This window comes from Pezoporus flaviventris, unplaced genomic scaffold (genome assembly GCF_033815535.1).
Source record: "Pezoporus flaviventris isolate CSIRO_AGI_PZ_B2104156 unplaced genomic scaffold, CSIRO_AGI_Pfla_v1 ptg000030l, whole genome shotgun sequence".
NCBI classification, from domain to species: Eukaryota; Metazoa; Chordata; class Aves; order Psittaciformes; family Psittacidae; genus Pezoporus; species Pezoporus flaviventris.
Window position 1 is genome coordinate 9,941,610 of NW_026892578.1, and position 21,967 is coordinate 9,963,576.

General features: G+C 39.2%; 1 protein-coding gene across 3 annotated transcripts in view; it reads right to left on the reverse strand.

Annotated features, from left to right (window-relative positions):
* Positions 1-21,967, reverse strand: part of ANOS1 (anosmin 1) — a 132,832-nt gene that overhangs the window by 93,195 nt on the left and 17,670 nt on the right. For 2 of the 3 annotated variants that reach the window (XM_061459873.1, XM_061459870.1), the window contains exon 2: positions 13,839-13,886. The exons of the other annotated variant lie outside the window; for it this stretch is intronic. In XM_061459873.1, the coding sequence (XP_061315857.1) occupies positions 13,839-13,886 (48 nt within the window). The remainder of the gene's footprint in view (positions 1-13,838; positions 13,887-21,967) is intronic. 3 annotated transcript variants of the gene reach the window in all.

A 21,967-nucleotide genomic window follows, 5' to 3' on the forward strand; every position in this document is an offset into this window, starting at 1 on the left:
AAAAGGAAAAAACAAGGCAACAAAGCTACCAACCAAATAGGCTGGGTTTTTTAAACACTAATTTGTTATTCAAATGCATTACGTAACTATAGATTAATTTTAAAATATTCAGCTATGAAACCAAAAGATTTAATTCATCTTCTGAAGAAAACAAGCAATTAAGAGGTGATTAGTTTCTGTATCATGACCCTGCCAGAAGATGAAGGTTACAATTATCATAGGAGTTGTGCCTGATGATGCAAAGTGAAAGATTACTTTGGATGAGGAAATTGTACAGCAGGAGCAGCTGAGCTCTAACAAAACACAATACTTCCATCATAGTGATATGTTCAGTCATAAGGAATGGTAGGAAAATAGAATCCTAAATAATATATGGGTAGATCTCCAGTAGAAAGTTGTTAGAGGTTTTTTTCTGAGACAGCAGCAGTTCTTTAAAAGAAATATTTGCTGAGTTGATGATCTTCCAAGGTATCAAAGACAGCTTTGGTAATGTTTTCATTGATTTAAACTTATCAGCTCTCCATGCTTCTTTAGAGTTACAATTCCCAGCCTCCCAAAAATCTCATCCAGAAACTCCAACTTCTTCCCTTGCTCATAGCTCTTTAGGAGCTTTATACCTGCCACCCAGTGAGTGAATTACGATACCCTCAGATATCACTCAACAATATGGTCCAGATCCAAACAAAAGTTAACTGCAGCCAGACTGATCTCTGCCTGCTGGGTCTGACCATGCCTCCCATGAGCACCCCTGCCACACAAAATCAAGCACAGTTAGCTCTCCTCCTAACAGCTGCACAGACCAGGCTGTATCACATTCTCAGGCCAAACTGTAAGAATTCCAGACATTAAGAGCAGCAACACATCAGAATCTACATGACGCTAAAGCCTGATTCAGGTGAATGTAAATTGAATAAAATGATAAAGCAGCAACTACTATTTAACCAATATAATCATTATTTACCATGGCTAATGGAGCTCATACATGCATAAAAGAAAAATAAGACTGTTTTCCTCCTGAAGGAGTTCAAAATCCACTTTTTTTTCCCCAGTTATTTTACATAACCATAAAACTGGAGATGATTCATTCCTAATATGAAACTGCTTTAAAGACCGATTCTGCATTTCTAATTTTGGAAATTTCAACTATCTTCAGAGGATGAAGTTCAAATCCCAAGTGCTGTAACTCAATTTTCTTTCTCTTCTCATGTCCTGATTTATTGTGGTATTGAAATTTAATATATTTTTGGATATAACAATATCAACTCTGTAAGAAAAAAACATAGGCACCTGTTTTCTTTATCTAAAGTCTGAAAAATCTGACAGTTGTTGGAGTCCGCAGGTTTTACCTCTTGAACAAAGCACAACATTAGATATTCTGGGATGAAGATCCTTGTTCCTAACTCAGTCTCCTGGTTCACATTCCAAAAGAAAAATTCCTTTCCAGAATTAATTATGGCAATCCTCTAATTCCTAAATGCCTACGCTGAAAACACCTTCCTGATAAAGGAAATCCCTTTTATGCATACATACACCAGCATCAAAATGCTGAATAGTTATCCTTTGTCTTCTTTCATTTCAATGTAGTGGATCCTGCTGGTATTCCTGCATGGGGAACTCCTTAGGTTGAACATCAACCCAAACTGCCTCTTCATGTTTCTCATTGACATTAAATTTGTATGTCAACGTTCAAGAAATACGGCCATGGTTTTCCCCTTCACTTTACACCCTAAGTAACTGTTCACTTATATAAAGTGAGGATGAAAATGAGTTTTAAATTAGTGTGCAGGAAGTAGCCAGCCCTGAGTATTTTCCTGTGACTACGCCAGTTTGGGGAATTGTATCTATATTGTTCTATGCTGTCCCTATGCATTAAAACTCTTTAGGCCATTGGAAAAAAAAAAACAAACAAAAAAAAATTCAATTTAACTAAAATCTTAATGCATGTTTGTAATCCCTGTGGTAGGTGTGATTATTATGCAAGAACTGTCAAAAGCAGTTACTTTTTTGACCTGTTAACCTGAGACTATACCCCAAATTGACTTTAAGCAGAACTTTCTGGGGAAACTCGATGAGGAGATCTGCTTAAAATCCATGGCACAAAACCAGTTTTTTAATACTGTGTTCCCTTAGAAATATTTTTTCATCTGTTATGCCTATTCCAGTATGCAGACAGTGCTAAAAGGCAATTAATTCTTTAATACCCAATTAAATACCACACCTAGTGTTACAGAACAAAACCTGTGATTTCTGTTTAAGGACAGACCATGCTTCTGTGTTCAGACAGCTTCCCAGTTCTTTGCAGACACTTGGAGAAAAGAGCCATAGCTTCAACTTCCAGCTCAATGCTTTCCTTACAGCTCAATGAATGTGTGGAGAAAAGGGTGCTTACGCCCTTATCCCTGTGTCTCAAAGGCAGTTGCCTTCCTCTCAGCACGGTAACCTCATCTACCTAAGCACATTTTTATATCTCCTTCAATATTATGGTAATGCAGAAACTCCAAGGTGGGTCACTTGAAAAAGCACAATCTTGCCTTATGGCTAGATATAAAGCTTGTTTAAAGTCAGTATTCCTTACTTCAGTGGGTTTTGAATAATGCCCTGGGTTTAGTCAAGCAAAACTCCTTTTAAAGTCAAGGCTAAGATACAGGCACACATGGTTTTCAGGCTGTCCCTTTACAGGGGCTTGAATATATTTCATTACTACATTAAAGGTCAATGCAAGTACATTTGTCTTCATCACTTAACTAGAGCTATATTTGATCTAACTCTGAAGTTGTCTCCCACAAGAGAAAAGGGCCATACATTTAAACAGACCATCACAGCCTGGTTTGCAAGAATAATTAATTAGGTTAATGAAATGTAATTTCATAAGATAAAATTAAGATTCTGATCTCAACTGCAATTATAAATGTTGTACAGATTCTCTGATTTATGTGAGCTATTAAAATTTCTGAACAGTAATTCATGCAGCTTAGGGAACTAAGATTGTATTTGTGAAATCAAAATCTCAAATACACTTCCATGTTACATATTTCCCTCTGCATATAGTGCAAAGTTATTGAAAAATGAGAAAATAATTATGTACAAGGTTTGAGCAAACTGAGTGGTGAGAGACCTGGGAAAACTCTAAATTTAGGAGGATAAATCTGTTGCTTGTTTTCAAGCAGATTTACTGCTAATTTTCATTAGTCTTAGTAGCATTGTGTGTCTTTAGTGTCTGACCAGTATTGCTCCAGTAATGATTTTCCTTCTGCTAGATGTTACTTAATCAACTGCTTTCTAGATGACAAAAATTTACAGTTGATTAGGCTGCATAGCCCCGTTGCTATTTCAAAAGTTTCTAGGAAGGGATTATTTTTGTGCTCAAATACCTCTAAATAAAGGATTCTGCAGTCTGAATATCCCTGGATTCTGAACAGTGTTCACTGAAGCAGATAAAGCTAGTCCTTCTAAGTGCTTCAGCGTGCCAGCTCCAATAAATATCTGTTGGGTATGTATATGTGTGTGTGCGCCCATGCACACATTTCTCCCTTTAGCTCTGGTGTATGTCTGTATATAGTGTAGAGTATGCAGACTTTAGGTCTAAAGCCAGCATTTGCATTTCTGAGACTGGAGTTGAGGCTGCTATGCTATTATCCTCAAAGCCACTGTTGGCACAATTCAGTCATTAATGATGAATTTGTGTCCTTTCTCTGTGAAAGAGAGCTACTTAATCTTTGGCTGGTTATGCTCAGCATTGGCTCAGTTTGCTCAGTATTCAGGTTTCAAACAGCACAGTGATCAGACTTGCTTACCTCAATTAACAAGTGGACTAGATAAAACTGGCCAGAAAAGCTCCAAAAGAGGCAACCTTCTCTATAAACCCACAATGAAGAACAATTAAAAACTCAGCAGAATTCTGTATCAACAAGAACATGGTGTACAGGGACAGGCAACCAAATCATCTTTTCCTCCTTACCCATCGTAAGGGCTCGAGAAGTGGTGATAATCTTTTACCAGAAGAAAAATGAAAGTAACTTCATTTTAACCATTCACCCTAGAGATAGAAAGTTATCAGCAGAACCATTCAGAGTGAAGTCCAAGCAAAACACCTTCCATCAATCCCCGAGGTCTGCTCTTCATTCAAAAACATTTAAATTGAACAAAACAATAAACAGTAAGGGCTGAGAAACCAAAACTGGTGCCATGAAAAGGACATACCCTTTATGTTTCACAATACCACACAAAAATAAGTAATAGGGCTTAAGTAAGTTTCTTCTAGCAGCAGGTTATTCCAGACCTGCAGGTTTACTTAGTGATGGATAATCTAGCTGGTAACAAAGTATTAGACAGGATGACTGACATGATTCAACATGGCAACTGTGAAGAATATGAACTTTGTTTCCACTTATTACAGTGTCCCATGTTCTAATACAACTGGGGGGGGGGGGGGGGGGGGGGTGTGTGTGTGTGATACCTTAAAGATAAAACTTGGTATTTTCAAAGATAGAGCAATACATCAGAGAATTACAAAGTACTGTAAATATTGTTTGGATTTCAACTCTATTTAGTTGTCAGTTCTCAAGGCCCTGAAAGAATAAGGGGATTCCTGTCATCACAGCACATTTATAAACTAATGCTTTTGTATATATGTAAACACTGAATCACAAAGCTCTTTCTTCTATTTCCCCAAACACAAATATCCAGAATCCACAGTCAATCTATTTCTTAACTAGTTCAGTTCTAGTCATCTAACCACTATGGTTCTCTCAGCCCCTTCTTCCTCCTTACAGGTGAATATTTAAAAAAAAAGAAAAAAAAAATTAACCATAAGAATACAAGCAATCAGTATTACATCTGCTTTCTTATTTCTTATATGCCCAGGATTATTTTATCTATTTAGCATACCCATAATCTGACCAACCTGAGAATTCTGATTCTACTAAATAGCTTTACCTCATCTTTTATTAGATGAAAGAAAAACACTCTGCCTAGCAGATCAAGAAATAAATTTATATTCATTCTAAAATCAAACTAAAAAACAAACCATCCATTATCTCACACTCTTACGGGTGGTACTTAAATCACGATAAATTGACAATACCAAGAACCACTACTTCTCTTAAATTTTACAAAGCTACCCCTATCCTGCTGTAGCTTTCTTGTGTAAATAACAGTGGCTCAACACACTTTCCAGCAGAGATGAGAGTTTCCAGTCTAAGAAACCTGGAATGTTCCAGCTATTTCAGGCTAATGATCTTTCAAATGCACACTAATATGTTTGATAAAAGTCTCCCAGCATGTGTGCACAGAACGCTTACCATAAGAATGACAGTACTGTGGGCAGGGCAAATCGCTGACACCATTTCAGACTGAGTTAGATGCTGGAGGCACAAATTAAAACTGTGAGCTTTCATTTCAGTGGGCTTTGACAGATGGAAGAGTGCATCAAATCTCTAATTGTTTAAACCATTAACTCATCTTTCCACCTGCATTATCTTTGGGAAGAGCTCAGCTGGAAGCCTGAAACAATTGTTCACAGACAATTCAGGAGTGTGTATTACTCTACAAAGAAATTAGAGGCGTCTTTTTTAAATGGTTTATTTGGCTGCAGCATTTGTAAAGTTATTTATCTTTATTTTCACATTTTCTTCTCAGTTTTGAAAACTCAAAAAAAGCCTTTCAGCCTTCCTGAGAATCAATCAATCAATCAGGGACCACTGCCTTAGCTGCTGCGAACAAGAAAGTTGTATTGCAATTCATCACAGTGCATTATGCATCACAGTGCACTATGATGATCCCCATTTATCTCCAGTCCTTGTAAATGCCACTGCACATGCAGCTCTAAATTATGCCGGCTGGTGTACTGACTTTCAGTTGCTTACAAAAAGAAGAACTTGTGTAAGAAGATGTAAAAAAAAAATAATAAAAAAAAATATACCTCTACTTCACAAACTCTCTTGAAATGTCTTCCTTAAGTAATTTTGCCCCCTCTTCCCCTTAGGGTTAAAATACTTTTTTCACTAAACCAGCATGAATGTAAGGCACTTTGTCATTTCATGCTACTCTCACTAGCATTCGACTCTTACTGTTGTTTTTATAGGAAACCACCTGTTATGTGCTCAGTACTTCCAAGTACTTGAGAAGAATGGTCTCAGTACTACTGAGCTCACAACATAAAAGCAAACTGGCAAAATGAAGCAGGAACAGCAAATGCTATGCATTTACTTAAGGTTGAGCAAGACTTACTGTTAATATGATGACAGAAGGCAGTGGGATTGCAAGGGCAGGACACGAGTTTTGTGAATGATAGTAGGCAGGACTCACATGGGGCTTAGAAAGCATAAGTAGAAAACAAGAAAACATAGGGCCATGGATACTGTTAAGGGACCTGGAGCACTTGCTATATATGGAGAAGCTCACAGAGGTGAGACTGTTCAGCCTCGAGAGAAGGAAGCTCAGGGGGATCTTACCCGCGTTTATAAAAGACTGATGGTAAGGTATGCAAAGACTAGTAAGAAGGGTTTCTATAGCTATGTCAGCCAGAAAAGGAAAGTCAAAGAAAGCATATCTCCCCAGTGAACAGGACTGGAAAACTAGTAACAATGGATGAGGAGAACATTGAGGTACTCAACAACTTATTTTACCTCAGTCTTCACTAGCAGTCTCTCTTCCTGCACCTCTTGAATGGATGGACAGCAAGGCAGGGACTGGAAGAACAAAGTCCTTCCCATTGTAAGAGAGTATCAGGTTCATGACCATGTGGGGAACCTGAACATACATAAACCTGTAAGACCTGACAAGATGCATTCCAGAGTCCTAAAGGAACTGGCTGATGTAGTTGACAATTTCAGAAGTCATGGCAGTCCGGTGAAGTCCCTCCTCATCAGAAAAAGGGAAAAGAAAGGAGGATCCTGGCAATTACTGACTTGTCAGCCTCACATCTGTGCCTTGGAAGAACCTGGAACAGCTCCTCCTAAGACACATGGATGACAGGGAGGTGATTCAAGACAGTCAGCACAACTTCCCCAAAGGCAAGTCCTGCCTGACCAACCCAGCTGCCTTTTATGATGGAGTTACCACATCAGTGAATGTGGTAAGAGCTACGGATGTCATCTATCTGGACTTCTGTGAGACTTTTGACAGTCTCCTACAACATCCTGGAAAAGTACAGTTTTGACAGGTGGACCATTCAGTTGATGAGGAATTGGCTAGGTATTCAAATCCAGAGGGTAGTGGTCAATGGCTCAATATCCAGATGGAAATCAGTGACAAGTGGTGTCCCTCAGGGTCTGTACTGGGACCAGTACTGTTTAATACCTTCATCAATGACATTGACAGTGGGATCAAGTGCAACCCTGAGGAAGACACTCTGCAGATGATACCAAGCCGAGTGGCACAGCTCACATGGCTGAGGGATGGGACGCTATCCTGAGGGACCTGGAAGTGAGCCCACGTGAATTTCACAAGGTTCAACAAGGCCAAGTGCAAGGTCCTGCACCTGGGACAGGACAACCCCCAGTATCAGTACAGGCTGGGGGATGAAGGGATTGAGAGCAACCCTGCAGAAGAGGACTTGGGGATACTGGCAGATGAAAAGCTGGACACGAGCAGTCAGTGGGCACACTCACATCCCAGAAAGCCAAATCGTTCTTTTGGGCTGCATCAAAAGAAGTGATGCCAACAGGTTGAGGGAGGGGATTCTGCCCCTTTTCTCCGCTCTTGTGAGACCCCACATGCAATACTGCATTCAGCTCTGGAGTCCTCAGTACAGGAAAGGTATGGACCTGCTAAAGTGGATCCAGAGGAAGGCCATCAAAAAGACCAGAGGGATGGAACACCTCTTCTCTGAAGAAACGATGAGAGAGTTGGGGTTGTTCATCCTGCAGAAGAGAAGACACCAGGAAAGCCTCACTGAAGCCTTCCAAAACCTGAAGGGGAGAGTGGGGTTACAAGAAAAATAAGGACACATTTTAGAAGGGCCAGTTGTGACAGGACATGGGGTAATGTTTTTAAACTAAAAGAAGGCAGATTTAGACTAGATACAAGGAAGAAATTTTCTACAATAAGTATGGTGTCTGATCCCTGGAAACTTACAACGTCATGTTGGACAGGGCTCTGAGCAACCTCATCTAGTTGAAGATGTCCCTCCTCATAGGGATAGGGGGGTTGAACTGGATGACCTTTAAGCATCACTTTCAATCCAAACTATTCTACAATTCTATATTGATTGCATAAAGGAGAAGTTACTGGTCAGTGTAAACAACAGGCATTTGAAACATACCCTCCATGTGCAGTCAGTCTATGTATATAGTTAGTAAGTTAACATGCATTAGGAAAAATAAACAGTTATAAAAATGTGTGGATGTTTTCTATTTTTCTCCTGAACCTAAGTAAATTGTATTTCATTTTAAGAAGCAATATAATGAAACTGCCAGATAACAATATCTGTACATAGGATAAAACCAAGAATACTATTTTATACCCTTGTGAACATTGGGATTTGCTAGTAAAGATGTGTAAGATCAGTTCTGGAAAACACAAATCTGATAACAACCCTATGTGGGCAAAATTCTTCTCTCAACACTGAACACACACTTCTCTACTCAGAATTTCTCATTAATGTCAATGAGAATCACACTTGCAGAAAGAACCAAAATCCCTACAGATTTCATTATCTAACTTTTATTTCTAAAAGCTCTCTTAGAAAAAGGAAAAAATGCTCTGAGACCTATCGCTTTAACAAATTATAAACAATTCTCTAAAAAAAAGGAGCATTATTATTACTCAATAGCAGCATTAGCCATTCTGGTTTAGACACTATAAATTTCAACCAGTGGTATTTTAAATAGTGATCTAGCCTACTCTTCCCTCCCTGGCAGCTGCCACTACATCAAAAACTAAAAGTTTTTTTTCTGCATGTTTCAATTTAGAGGCAATTTAACCATTACTACAAACAAAATGTGCTGAGTTACAAACATGTATCAAAACTGACTGACTACCTGTACTGGAAACAAGTTGAATTCTTTAAACTAACAGGTTATTATATGTTAGATGAGACTAATATATTACAGACACTACTTCATCATGTATATAATAGCACTTTAAAATAATTACTTCAGTAACTCAGAGTATGAGATATCATAGAAAATATGATGAATCAGAGAGAAAAGGAAGAATAAGGTGTTTTCATTTGCATATCTACACATGTAACCCATGTCAAAATATTATTCATCTTCTGTTTTTAAAGACAGACTACAGAGGATAGGCATGAAAATATTTTTAACTGCAACACGAAAGCCAAGCATTGTGCTATGCTGCAAGACTTAAGTCCAACTTGCATAAATATACTGGCTCTTCCCCCAGCCAGACAATACAATCTGCAGAGCTTCTAGTCTGAAGGAGTCCAGCTGTTGGCAACAGGAGCTGGGGTTTTATGTAGTCACGTATGTGGAAGAAGAGAAGCAAGTGTCTACTTGTCTGGTTTTCTCCACAAACAAGCTTTTGACCCATGTGATGTTCAGGAATGAGTAGAGATTACTGAGACAAAGATACTGGTCCAATGAATGTGTGTCAAGAAATACTGAGCCTAACCCAGCCCAGTGCAGTCTGTTTTTTCACCAGTCTCTCTACTTTCTCATGATGTGGTGTAAAAGCCCACGTTTGCCTTACTCAGCAAGTCTGACAGACTGCCAGTAATCTACTGGTAAAGAAAAGATAAATTCTAACTTTCATTGTCTAGACCAAGTTTAAATGGGAACTTGAGAGATACAGCAAGTTCTATACCATGTAGTATCAATCTGAATGAGGGTGGCAATGCTAGAGGGAACATTTTTGCTGCTCCTGGGAACACGGAGAAAGAGAATATCTGAAATGCCTGTACACGAATGCATACAGTATCAGAAACAAACAGGATGAACTGAAAGAGTTGGTTAGTTCCTGAAACTATAATACAATTGGTATTAGTGAGACTTGGTGGAATGATTAACAAGGACTGTAGTACTGGGGTGGAGAACAATAGTTCAGAAGAGATAGGCAGGAAAGGTTTGACTGTACAGCCCTTAGTGACAACGTGGTTGAGAGCCTCAGTGTGAAGATTAGGGAGATGTAAAACAAAGGAGATGGTGTAATGGGTGTCTGCTACCAACTAGCCAGAATGTTAGCACTGGTGAGTTACTCTATAGGCAATTAGGAGGAATTTCTGCACCAGCAGCCCTTGTACTTATGGAAGATTTCAACTTCCCATACAACAACTGTGTACTCCTCATACTCCTGTGTACTCATCATACTCCTGTGATGAGCAGGTATTGGGAATTCTTGAAGTTTGTAGGAGATAACTTCTTGTCATAAGTACTCAGGGAGTCCAACTAGGAAAGATTTCCTCCTAGGCTTGCTGCTTATGAATAAAGAAGGACTCATGGAAGATGTGATGGTACGTGGCTGTCTTGGCTACAGTGGTATGAAATGGTCCAGTTTAAAATTTTCAGTGTATTAGAATAAAAGGACAGCAGGGTTGCTGTTCTGGGCTTCAGGAGAGCAAACTTCAAGCTATTCAGGGTGTTACATAGCAAAGGACCCTGGGAATCTAGATTTGAGGCCTTAGAAGTCCGTGAGTGTTGGTCACTTTTTAGGAATATCCTTTAGAAGCACAGGACCAGGTAACTCCACTGTCTTGTAAATCAAACAAGTGGGGCACAAGACCAACTTGGCTGAACAGGAAACTACTTGTGGAGCTCAAGCAGAAAAAGAAATTGTATGGATCTCTGGGTGCAAGGTCAGGCTTCACAGTGAGATTACAGAGCTGTGGTTTGCAGATGCAGGGAGAGGATACGAAAGGCCAAGCTCAGAGTTGAAACTGGCCAGTGCTGTGCAGAATAACAAGAAGGACTCCTTAAAGCACATTAATAAGCAAGAGAAGGTCTAAAGTAAACATTGAACCAATACTTGTTGAAGATGGTCATCTCACTAATAGCAATGAAGAAAAAGCAGAGGCATTCAACACAGGTTTTGCTTTAGTCTTTAATAGTACTGATAGACCTTGGGCTGCCTGGTCTCCTGAGTTGGAGGACCCATAACTGTGGGAACAATTTCCATTTGTGGACACTGGAATTGTAAGGGACCAGCTGTACCAGCTGAATGTTTACAAATCCATGGGGCCTAATGGGATTCATCCCAGAGTACTGAAGAAGCTAGTGGATGCTGCTGCAAGACCCCTCTCGACTACCTACCAAAGGTCTTGGGAGCCTGGGGAGGTCCCCAGTGACTGGAAGCTAACCAGTGTTATTCCAGTTTACAAAAAGGATGTGAGGGAAGACCAAGGGAATTACAGACCTGTCAGTCTAACCTCTGTTCTTGGTAAAATCATGGAGAAGATTTTATCGGGTACTATCAAAAGGCATTTAAAGAACAATGCAAGCATCACTGCACAGTCAACATTGGTTCACAAAGGGAAAGTCATGTTTAATTTATTTGATATCCTTCTGTGGTAAGGTCACCCACCCAGTGAATGAAGGGAAGGTGGTGGATGTAGTTTTCCAGATTTTTGTAAGGCTTTTGATACCGTCCCTCACAGTTTCCTTCTGGACAAGCTGTACAACTGCGGGATGAGTGGGTTCATGGTGCACTTGGTGAAGAACTGGCTGAAGGACAGAGCTCAGAGGGTTGTAGTGAACGGGGCCAGTAACCAGTAGTGTTCCTCAGGACTCAATTCTAGGGCCAGTTCTGTTCAATCATTTGAATGCAGGAGTTGAATGCACCATTAGCAAGTTTATGATGATACCAAGATGGAACGTGCTTCTGATTCTCTTGAGGGACAAGAGGCCTTGCAGAGGGGTCTGGATAGATTAGAGCGTTGGGCTATGATTAACGGGATAAAATTTAACAAATTAACATACTAAATTCTGCGTCTGGGACAAAGTAATGCTGGATACAAGTGTAAACTGGGAGAGGAGTGGCTGAAACACCACAATCACAAAAGCAGATTCTGAGAGAACCCTTTAGTAAAATGTTATCAGAAATATTTAGCAGAATCATACATATATAAACTTCCTCCACTGAGGTCCTGAGAAGCAGTGAAAGGATTTGCAATTTTAAAAAGGTTAATTCAAATCTCCTACATTGCTTTGAAAACTTCAGTTAGGCAAGGCAATCGTTTGACTTCGCATTGAAAATACAGAAAAACAAAGCTTGCCTGAAACAAGAACACTGTCTAATGTTCAGCTCTGCTAACAATTTGACCAAGCTTATTTTTCTTTCTTTTTCTAAATATGACAAAGCTGCTTTTTTTAAAGAAAATGTATTACCTTCCTAAGAAGGAATGAAAACATAAGGTAACAACTGTAAAGTACATGTCAAGTAATTTAAAATTTAAACTGTTGTTGCATTTTGTATTATCATATTATTTTATAGAATCTTACATGGATTTTAAGAAATTAATAGAAGCCTAAGGTAAGCCTTAAATTCACAACACCTTATATGTGGATTCTATGAACTTGGAAGTGACTTGGAGAGACAATCCTATAACTTCTGCCCTGATTTAAAAGCTGGACAACTTGTCTTGTATGATACCTTCTTTGTTGAGCAGACACAAAGCACTGGAAAACCTTCAGATTCAGACATACCATGGTAGTCTCCATAACCAAGTAAAAAAGAAAATTACATCAGGATCACTGTGGCAGAAGAACCCCATGCTTTCCTTAAAAGTCAGTTCAGTTGTGACAAAACACATTCTTTGCACCTCTGTTTGTTTGGGTGCTTTTAGGAATAATAAGATTCCGTTGCAACCCTCAGCAGCATGGTACAGCTAATAGAAAATGTTCCATTCTCTTCTTATACTGACCTTGTTATACCCTGGTTTTAATACTGACAAAAGCAATCAAATGACATTTATTTTCCTGAGATAACAGTCAATACCAAATTGGTCCATTTCTAATCCCATTTATTTCAATAGAAACTAGATTAGTGAAACAGTAATTTCACTCTTTAAATGTAGAGAATAAATTGTTATGTGTTAAAATCAAGGATTAGCATTTTTATAGATTACATTATTGAAACAATACAGAACAATGCTACTTGGATTTAATCCCATTTGCAATAAAACCTTCATAGAATAAGGAATAATTATTGAAGTTAAAAAGCCTAAATTATTGTAAAAACACATTTTCAGGGAGATTAGACAAAAATACTACCTTCAGCATTTTCATGTAAATTTTCAATGGATGCATCTTCCATGACATTTATGAACAGCCAGCACCAGTGTGTCATTCAACTTTGATCTACCAAGGTTCCCTTGTTGTTTCTATTCAGGCATCATAAAAAGACTCTTGCACAACAGAATCAGCTGACAGCTCACCTACCCTCTAGGCCTCCAGGCTTAAAGTGCTAAGACAGCGCAGGGCACCAGTAGTGCCACTAGGATTTGTATCAAGAATATTTTCAAAGAAAATCTGTCAGGTTAAAAAAACAAATACCAAAACAAAATGTTAGAAGTTGATACACCTCTGCACTGCTGAAGGAAGATTTTTAAGTGATTGACAGTTTCACTGTCTTAGGACCAAAAATACTCAAAGAATATAAATGATACACCATATTTTAGCCAGGATAAAGTCTGCTGATAACGACAGAATTATGTTGGTTTAACTATGCTTCATACATATCCTCAAACATGACTCCTCTGTCCTGAAAGAGTAAATCATTTGGTTTTAATTTGGGATACTTTATTATAGGTTGAGGTTTCCAAATAAAAATATAAACAAGTGCTTCTGAGAACAGGTTAAGATGAAAAGCGCTTAATTTATGGACAAGAGATTGAAAGCAGCTAGATAACTTAAATGAGAGGGGGACAGGGGAAAAGGACGTACCTTTGAACACTGTTTATGATTCTGGCACCAAGCAAGTGACCCATTGTTCTGAAAGACAAAGAAGATTATATTAATATTAATGTTTTTGAAGATTTCTACACATGATCACACTAACAGGATTAAACAGGATATACCATCCAGTTTTGCTTTGAGAATGATGTCACAACACTGGTACCAATCATCCCTCCCTTATGTTAAGGGTAGTGTAAGGTGACCAGATAATTTAGGAAAGCATGTCATCAGGCAAGGATGGTGGCAAACTGACTGAAGTCACCTTTTACTCCATGTTTGTAAACACTCACTATCTAGAATTGTTAGGAAGCAAACAAAAGGTAACACTTGTATTTAAGAAACTGATATGGATTGGTAGCAATTCCTGAATGGAAAGCCCATTAGTCACATTTCAATATTGCACAATACTTAAATTATAAAGATAAAAAACAGCATTGACGTAAATGGGAAATTTAATTAAATGCAGTATGAGCTTACCAAAAGTCAACTGTGCCAGTTTTATTTTACATTTTTGATAACAAAATTAATTTCCCAGATGGGTACATTACAGCTTTCATTTATCTTGACTGCAGTAAAACAACCACTACAGTATCACATACAAAATAATAATTTAAGCTAAAGGAAAAGAGAACATGATGAGAAAAGAATGATAAATACGAAACTGGCACAGGGACAAACAGCAACCTGCTATTCTACTAGAGGATCTTCTGAAGGGTATATTTTGGAAACAACGTTTCCTGGTGAAAAAAAAAAAACACAACAAAAACAAAAACACAGCTCTGGAAAAAGAAACATGTTTCTGGGGTTAAGAGATGAGACAAAAATATAGATTCACTTTCCGTATAGTGGAAGATCAAAACAACATCAGGAAGACTTGAGTGACTCTGTGGTCTGAATATGGCAAATGGGGTACAAACTCTGCAATACAGAGTGCATGTTCATGTACTTAGGAAATATGTACGTATTTCTTCCACAATTTATAAGCTCATACTCTGGAAACAGAACAGATGAAAACTCTGCTAAATTTGTTGTTTAAAATTTGACTACAATGATGACTCTATATAGGAGTAATAGGACATCTTTTCATATGAATTACTGAAGGTATTTCCACAGGGATGAATTAATGTGATTGCACTACACCTTCTCCTTTGACATTGACTATAGATTTGGAAATCAATCTCCAAAGAAGAATTGAGGTATGCCAAATTTGAAGGACTAGTAGGACTACACTTTTTCTTGTTTACTTTCTTGTTTACTTGTTTTGTTTTAATAAGGGGAGATGTATCGATTATTCCATTATTTACACATGCTGGTTTTGACTGGGATAGGGTTCATTTTTTTTCATAGTAGTTAGTATGGGACTATGTTTTGGATTTGTGCTGTAAACAGTGTTGATAACACCGGGATGTTTTAATTTTCACTAAGCAGTGCTTACTCAAGAGTAAAGGCCTTTTCTGCTCCTCACACCATTCCTGGAGATGGCTGAACGCCTGCCAGTCGATGGGAAGCAGTGAAAACTTTCTCTGTTTTGCTTTGGTTATGTGCACGGTTTTGCTTTACCTATTAAACTGTTTATCTCAACTCACAAGTTTTCTCACTTTTACTCTTTTGATTCTCTCCCCCATCCCACCAGCTGGGGCTTAGTCACAAGCTGGGGTTAAAGCACAACAACCCTTAACTTTTATGTATAAAAATCAACAGATAATGCAAAAATATTCTCTGGAGGTGCAACTACTGCAAGTCAGAAGCAGAAATAGATCCATTAGCATGCACTGTAACCAAGCCAACTAGATCAGTTTTGAGAAACATCAGTACTATGTTCTGATCTTAACAAAGCTCATAAGTTTTAATACAGTGACTTCCTACCACAATTGTGAAATCTATCCTTTGAAGCTGGATCTCTCTTAGCAAACATTTGAAGAGATCATGTTTGTGCATGTCTTCATATGAGTGTGTAGTTACACCTTCACAAAAGCTCCCAAGATGCAGCTAGCAGGTCAAAGGAAGTGATCGGCCCCTTCTACTCTGTTCTCAGGTTTCCTACATGCAGCTCTGGGGTACCCAGTACAAAAAAAAAAATCATGGACCTGTTGGAATGGGTCCAGAGTGAGGCCACAAAAACTGTTAAGAGAGCTAGAGAACCTCTCCTCTGAAGAAAGGCTGAGAGTTGGGTTTTTTCAGCCTGCATAAGAAACGGCTCCTGGGAGACCTTACTGTAACCTTTCAGTATATAAAGGGGGCTTATAAGACAGATAGGGAGAGACATTTTTCCAAGGCCCATAGCGACAGAACAAGCAGCAATAATTTTCAGCTTAAAGAGGGTAGATACAGATTGAACATAAGGAAGAAACTGCTTATAGTAAGGGTAGCGAGAGACACTGGAACAGGTTGCCCAGAGAAGTGGTAGATGCCCCACTGCTGAAGTGTTGAAAGTCCGGTTGCACAAGGACTTTAAGCAACATGATCTCATGAAAGAAGTCCCTTCCCAGGGAATTGGCAGAGCAGGGAGCAGAACGATTCTGTGATTCTATGACAATTAAGATTTTTCAAGTCATCCACTCACAGAACATTGAGGTTAGAAGGGATCTCTGGAAGCCATCTGGTTAAACCCCCCGCCTCAAGCAGGGTCACCTAGAACCAGTTGCCCAGAACCATGTCCAGAAAGCTTTTGAATATCTTCAAGGATGGAAATTCTACAATGTCTCAGGGAAAACTGTATCAGTGCTCAGTCACCCTCACAGTTAAAAAAAGCGTTATTTCATGTTCAGAGATAACCTCCCAAGTTTCAGTTTCGTAAACTGAATTATTTTTAAAGTAATTGGTCTACAAACTTGTGTGTTTCAGCAACACAAGATACGTCACTACCTTCTTCATTCTGAGCATTACACATCTTCTGAATCTGATACAATGCAAAGAGAAGTCAGTAACACAAATTTGGATCAGACACTCAAGGAAACTCAAGAACTCAAACAAAAGCACTGAACTTGAATGCTACTCTTGTACCTTAAGTCCAAAACTGATGCAAATAATACTTAGGCTTTCACCTAAACTTTCAATCTGAACTTCAGAAACTTTTATACATGCCATTTTTTTCACATGAGCTTTAACGCTAAACATTTCTATTACTGTATTACCTAAGGAGCTCTGGGGATGATAAATGTAAAGACACATCAACTCCCTTCCACTTATAAGCATATCTAGAAGCAATTAAAAAAAAAATAGTTCATACAATTTAATTTCAATATTTTATGGAAATTTATTTTGTCTTACCCTCCCAGCAGATTACAATGTAATCATTATTTGATTTTTATAAAACCATTATATCCACTGTGACTGTAGAATCTAGCCAAAACTGATTTGCTAACACAAAAAGAGCTAACCATGAGCACCATGTCAGGTCCAACCTCTTCAAAAAGAGAGATATATAAATAGAAGAAATAAAAGTTTAGAACAGCTGGAAATAACATATGCTAGTGGGAATACTTTAGTATTACACTCAATGCTGTATAAGGATTTATTATTTCCATTTACAGATCTAGTCAGCAGTAACGTTAAAACAATATTTTATGTGCTACTTTCAATTTATCCCCCCTTTCTTCTTCATATAAAATGTGACAGAGGTAGCTAATTGCAATAACAGATTAGTAGCAGCTCAACACTTTCAGTTATGCCCCTGCTTTCCACTGAAATAGAAAAAGCACTCCTGCTTTTGCATTACATGTGTTACTTGGGACAATAACGCCATAAATATGCGCATGTGTGGCTCCCCTACCTCATAATTTCAGTGTCTACAACTGCTTTCATTTTTCTACTGAAAACTACAGCCACTTGAAATTAAGTTTAAAAAAAACATTTAAAAGTATTGTTTAGGAACTAACTTTATACAAACTAATGATGTAAGTGATCCTTCACTGTACAAGGTGAAAGAGCAAATTCTACAGGCTTCCTTTGAACAACAAAGCAGGAACACTAAATGAATGCTCTCCTCCATTCTGCATTTTAGGAAATGGTTAATTTAAATTACAAAAGTGTTCAGCTATGGGGTTTTTTTTTGCTTTTAATCTAGTTTACCTGGCTGAAACTCTAATTTCAGATTATCAGAAATTTGTATTTTATTTGCTCTCCTATAACATCCTCAGTTCCCTCATATCTGTTTTTCTTCAAATCCAGTCCTGACCTGACTTATACCAATTAGAGTTTTGACATGGTCTTCAGTGATACCTTGACTCTGCCGAGTGGAAATGGCCACAACAAAGAGTTACATGCCCCTGTTTCTGCCCATTTGTAAACCTTTTACCAGGACAACCTCAAAGTATCTTAATCTGTATACTGAAGAGGAGAAGAGACTGTGCTCAACTCCAAATATTGTACCTTACCTGCACTGACATGTCACATGAAAGATGTCAGGCAGGTGACACTGAAAGATTCTCCAACATCACATAGTAGATGAAGACAACAGGAACTCAGGCCACCACCTGAGCCCCAGATAATTTCAGCCTGCCAGAAAGCAAACCGCAGATAAACAGAATGAGACCTTCAAAAACCAGGACTGTTTGGTATGTATAAGGCAAGAGTTCAGAAAAGCCTAGTCTTACTAGGCTTCATTTCAGCAAGTGTTATGTACACACTTGCTTTCCTCTGGTAAACCACAAATATCCTTGGGCCTAAACAATTAAGACAGAAACATCTGTGCTCTGCGCCCTCTTATGCCTTAAAGAAAAGTTTGCAGCATCTCTTGTAGGAAAAAATGCATACAGAGAGGCAATGAAGAATCAGTCTTCATCTATCTACAGTGTGCCCTAGGGAGTGGGAAAAAAAAAACCAAACAAAAAAAAAACAGAAAACAAAAACAAAAACAAAAAACCAACCCTTTCACAAGCAAGTAAATTGTCATAGAAGTTTTTCTCCCCTTCCCAATCTTCAATTCACATTTGAGTGAATCTGCTATCTCTCAGAACTGGCCTCTCCCAACGACTTCACTGATTCTTTAAAAATGACAAAAAAAAGACTAGAAATAAGCCCCTCAAACAACAGTGCCCATAAACATGAAACAGATCATTGGAGTAGACAAATCAATAGCTGCTGCAATGATGAATTTAAAGAGATAGGTTCCTAACGCTTTCCTTAACCTTTCAAAAATCTCAACAGCCTGAAATTATACATAATAGCAAAATGCAATTTATACTGTGCCTGACATACATTTCCTGACTGCATGCTCACTAAGACACAGACTGATATAGGGACTTATCTATGGCAGTAATGTAAGGTACATGAAGTTATAGACTGTGAACAAGCAAGGTCTTAAAGCCCAATGATGAGGCCCACCTCTGGGAACAAGACTGCTCCTTCAAGGACAATTTATACAAACCTATTTTTAGCATCTTCACATCTATGTGCTTGTGCAATGTACAGGAAGTTTGAAGACCATCCAATGGAGAAGCCACAGATAGAAGAGGATCAGTATGACATTAAACTACCCATAAAATACAACACTACCCCAGAAATATTCTGGTTCCTTGGCTTCCATTCAGGAAAGACAGGAAGGATATAGAAAACAGCTTAAATGTGTACATTTTGTTCCTTATATAAAGTTTTTTATTTCATTGTAGATTATGTCTTAAGGAAATAATTAATTCCTTGCTGAGGGATTTCTGTTGCCTTGTAATGGGTCTAAGAAGGAGTGAAATTGAATAAAGCAAGCAGCAACAATTCATAAATCGAGTGTTATTGAGCAAGACCATTTCTGATACTTCGCAAAACATGTATAGCAGCAGTTTCTATTGTAAACATTTGATTGGGATATTTCACAATAGAAAATGATCAAACCTTGGTTACCTACACTTTCACCACCTCTAAGGAATGTTAAACCATATGACAACCCTAATTACTACTAGGAAGTAGACAACCTACTGTCCTCTCACCCCTGGGGGCACACGCTCTTACCCAGCTCCCAGACCACCTCATCTACCCATGAGCTGGCCTCGCTGACTCTTCACTAGTGCGCACACACTCACCCACACTCAGCCCAGCCACTGCCACCACAGATGCACACACCTCTGTGACCCACAGTCCCATGCCAGGGGTTGGCACTTGCTTTCATTCATGCCAGTCCTTCTGGCCACAGAACACAGGCCCGCCGGCACCCAGACATTTACTCACTCCAGCCACTGGCGTGGACACAGGGGCCTCTGCTCCAGAGTCTGCCCTTCTGTCACTGACTGACGGCACTCAAGCCAAGGGTGTGATCTGAGTTGAGGCCACACCTGCAGCCCTGTCTCCTTTTGAAGTAGGACAGAACAGAGTAGACTAGACTATTTAGTGGGAAAGGACCTACAATGAAATCTAGTCCAACAGCCTGACCAATTCAGGCCAAAAGTCAAAGCATGTTATTAAGGGCATTGTCCAAATACCTCTTAAAACACTGACAGGCTTGAGGCATTGTTTACCTCTCTAGGAAGCTTGTTCCACCTTTCCTGTACCACCATCTTGGTAAAGAAATGCTTCCTCATGTCCAGGATAAACTTGCCCTGAAGCAGCTTTGAATCATTCCTGCCATGTCCTATCACTGGACCCCAGGGAGAAGAGTTCAGCACCTCCCTCTCTACTTCTCCTCCTCAGGAGCTGTAGGGAGCAATGAGGTCACCCCTCAAGCCATCTCTCTTCTCCAGCCAAGTCCTCAGCCCAAAGGACAAGCCCAAAGCCCTCAACCACCCCTCACAGGACATTCCTTCCAACCTTTACAGCAACTTTGTTTCCCTTCTGTGGATGCATTCAAGGACCTTCACAATCTTCTTAAACAGTGGGGCCCAGAACTGCATACAGTATCCAAGACCACACCAATGCAGAGCACAGGGGGATGATCACTTCTTTTGAGCAGCTGGCTATGCCATGTTTAATACACCCCAGGGCACAATTTTCTGTCTTGGCTTCCAGGACACACACTCCTGACTGCTATTGAACCTGCCGCCTACCAGCACCTCCAGATCTATTTCTGCAGGGCTGCTCTTCAGCCACTCATCTCCCAGTTCATATCTGTGCCCATCTTTATACCATCCCGGACGCAGAATCCAGCATGTCAACTTGTTAAATTTTAACCCATTAATCATAGCCCACTGCTCCAGTCTATCCAGGCCCCTCTGCAAGGCCTCCTGCCCCTCAAGAGAATCAACAGCACATCCCAGCTTGGTACCATCTTCAAACTTGCTAATGGCGCATTCAATTCCTGCATCCAGATAATTCATAAATATATTGAACAGAACTGGCTCTAGAATTGAGTCCTGAGGAACATCATTGTTAACCAGGGACCAGCCAGATGCAGCCCTTCAGCCAGTTCTTCAATCAGTTCACCATGAACCCACTCATCCCACAGTTGCTCCTGGCTGACCATGACTCATCACTTGCCAAGCCTGGGGCTGGTGTTGACCCTGTTACCAGTGCCCAGTTCTGACCATCCTGCACAGGCCCTTTGGGGCTGCTCCCCCTGCAGACACCACAGCCTGCGATGGGGTAACCCTCAGTCCCCAGCTCCCCATCCCTTGGGAGCAGCCAGCCCTCGCTGAGCCTGAAGGTAGTAGACTGTGCTTTGGGGTCTATAACAACATATTCATTTATTTATGATTTATAAGAAATATCCTTAGGCTTTGCTCTAGTTAACAAAAGCACAGAGGGAAATTTCAACAACAAAACCAAACAAAGATTACCCAAGCCAGACAAAACAACACAACATATAAAACCTACCAAAAGGGGAAAAAAATAAAAGCACTGCATAGGATTCTAACATGACAAAAAAAAAAACAAAAAAAACAGTACTTAGTGGGTATTAGTCATGTTACTTAAATGTATTACCATCAGACACTTCAATAACTTTATGATGAGTGGGTTTTATAAAAGCTTGTGTAGAAATACAGCATTAAGCTTAATGTACATTCTGAACAGGAAGCCAAAAGCAAGAATACATTTGGAACATACACATGAAGTTGTTCTGTTACTGCAATTAGCCACAGCGGAAGCCATTTCTATACCACAGATGTTTAAACTATAGAAAAGTAAATGTTGGTTACTGGTTAATCCACACAGATTAAGTTAAAGAGGTGACTGAATGTAGGAAGCAGTTATAA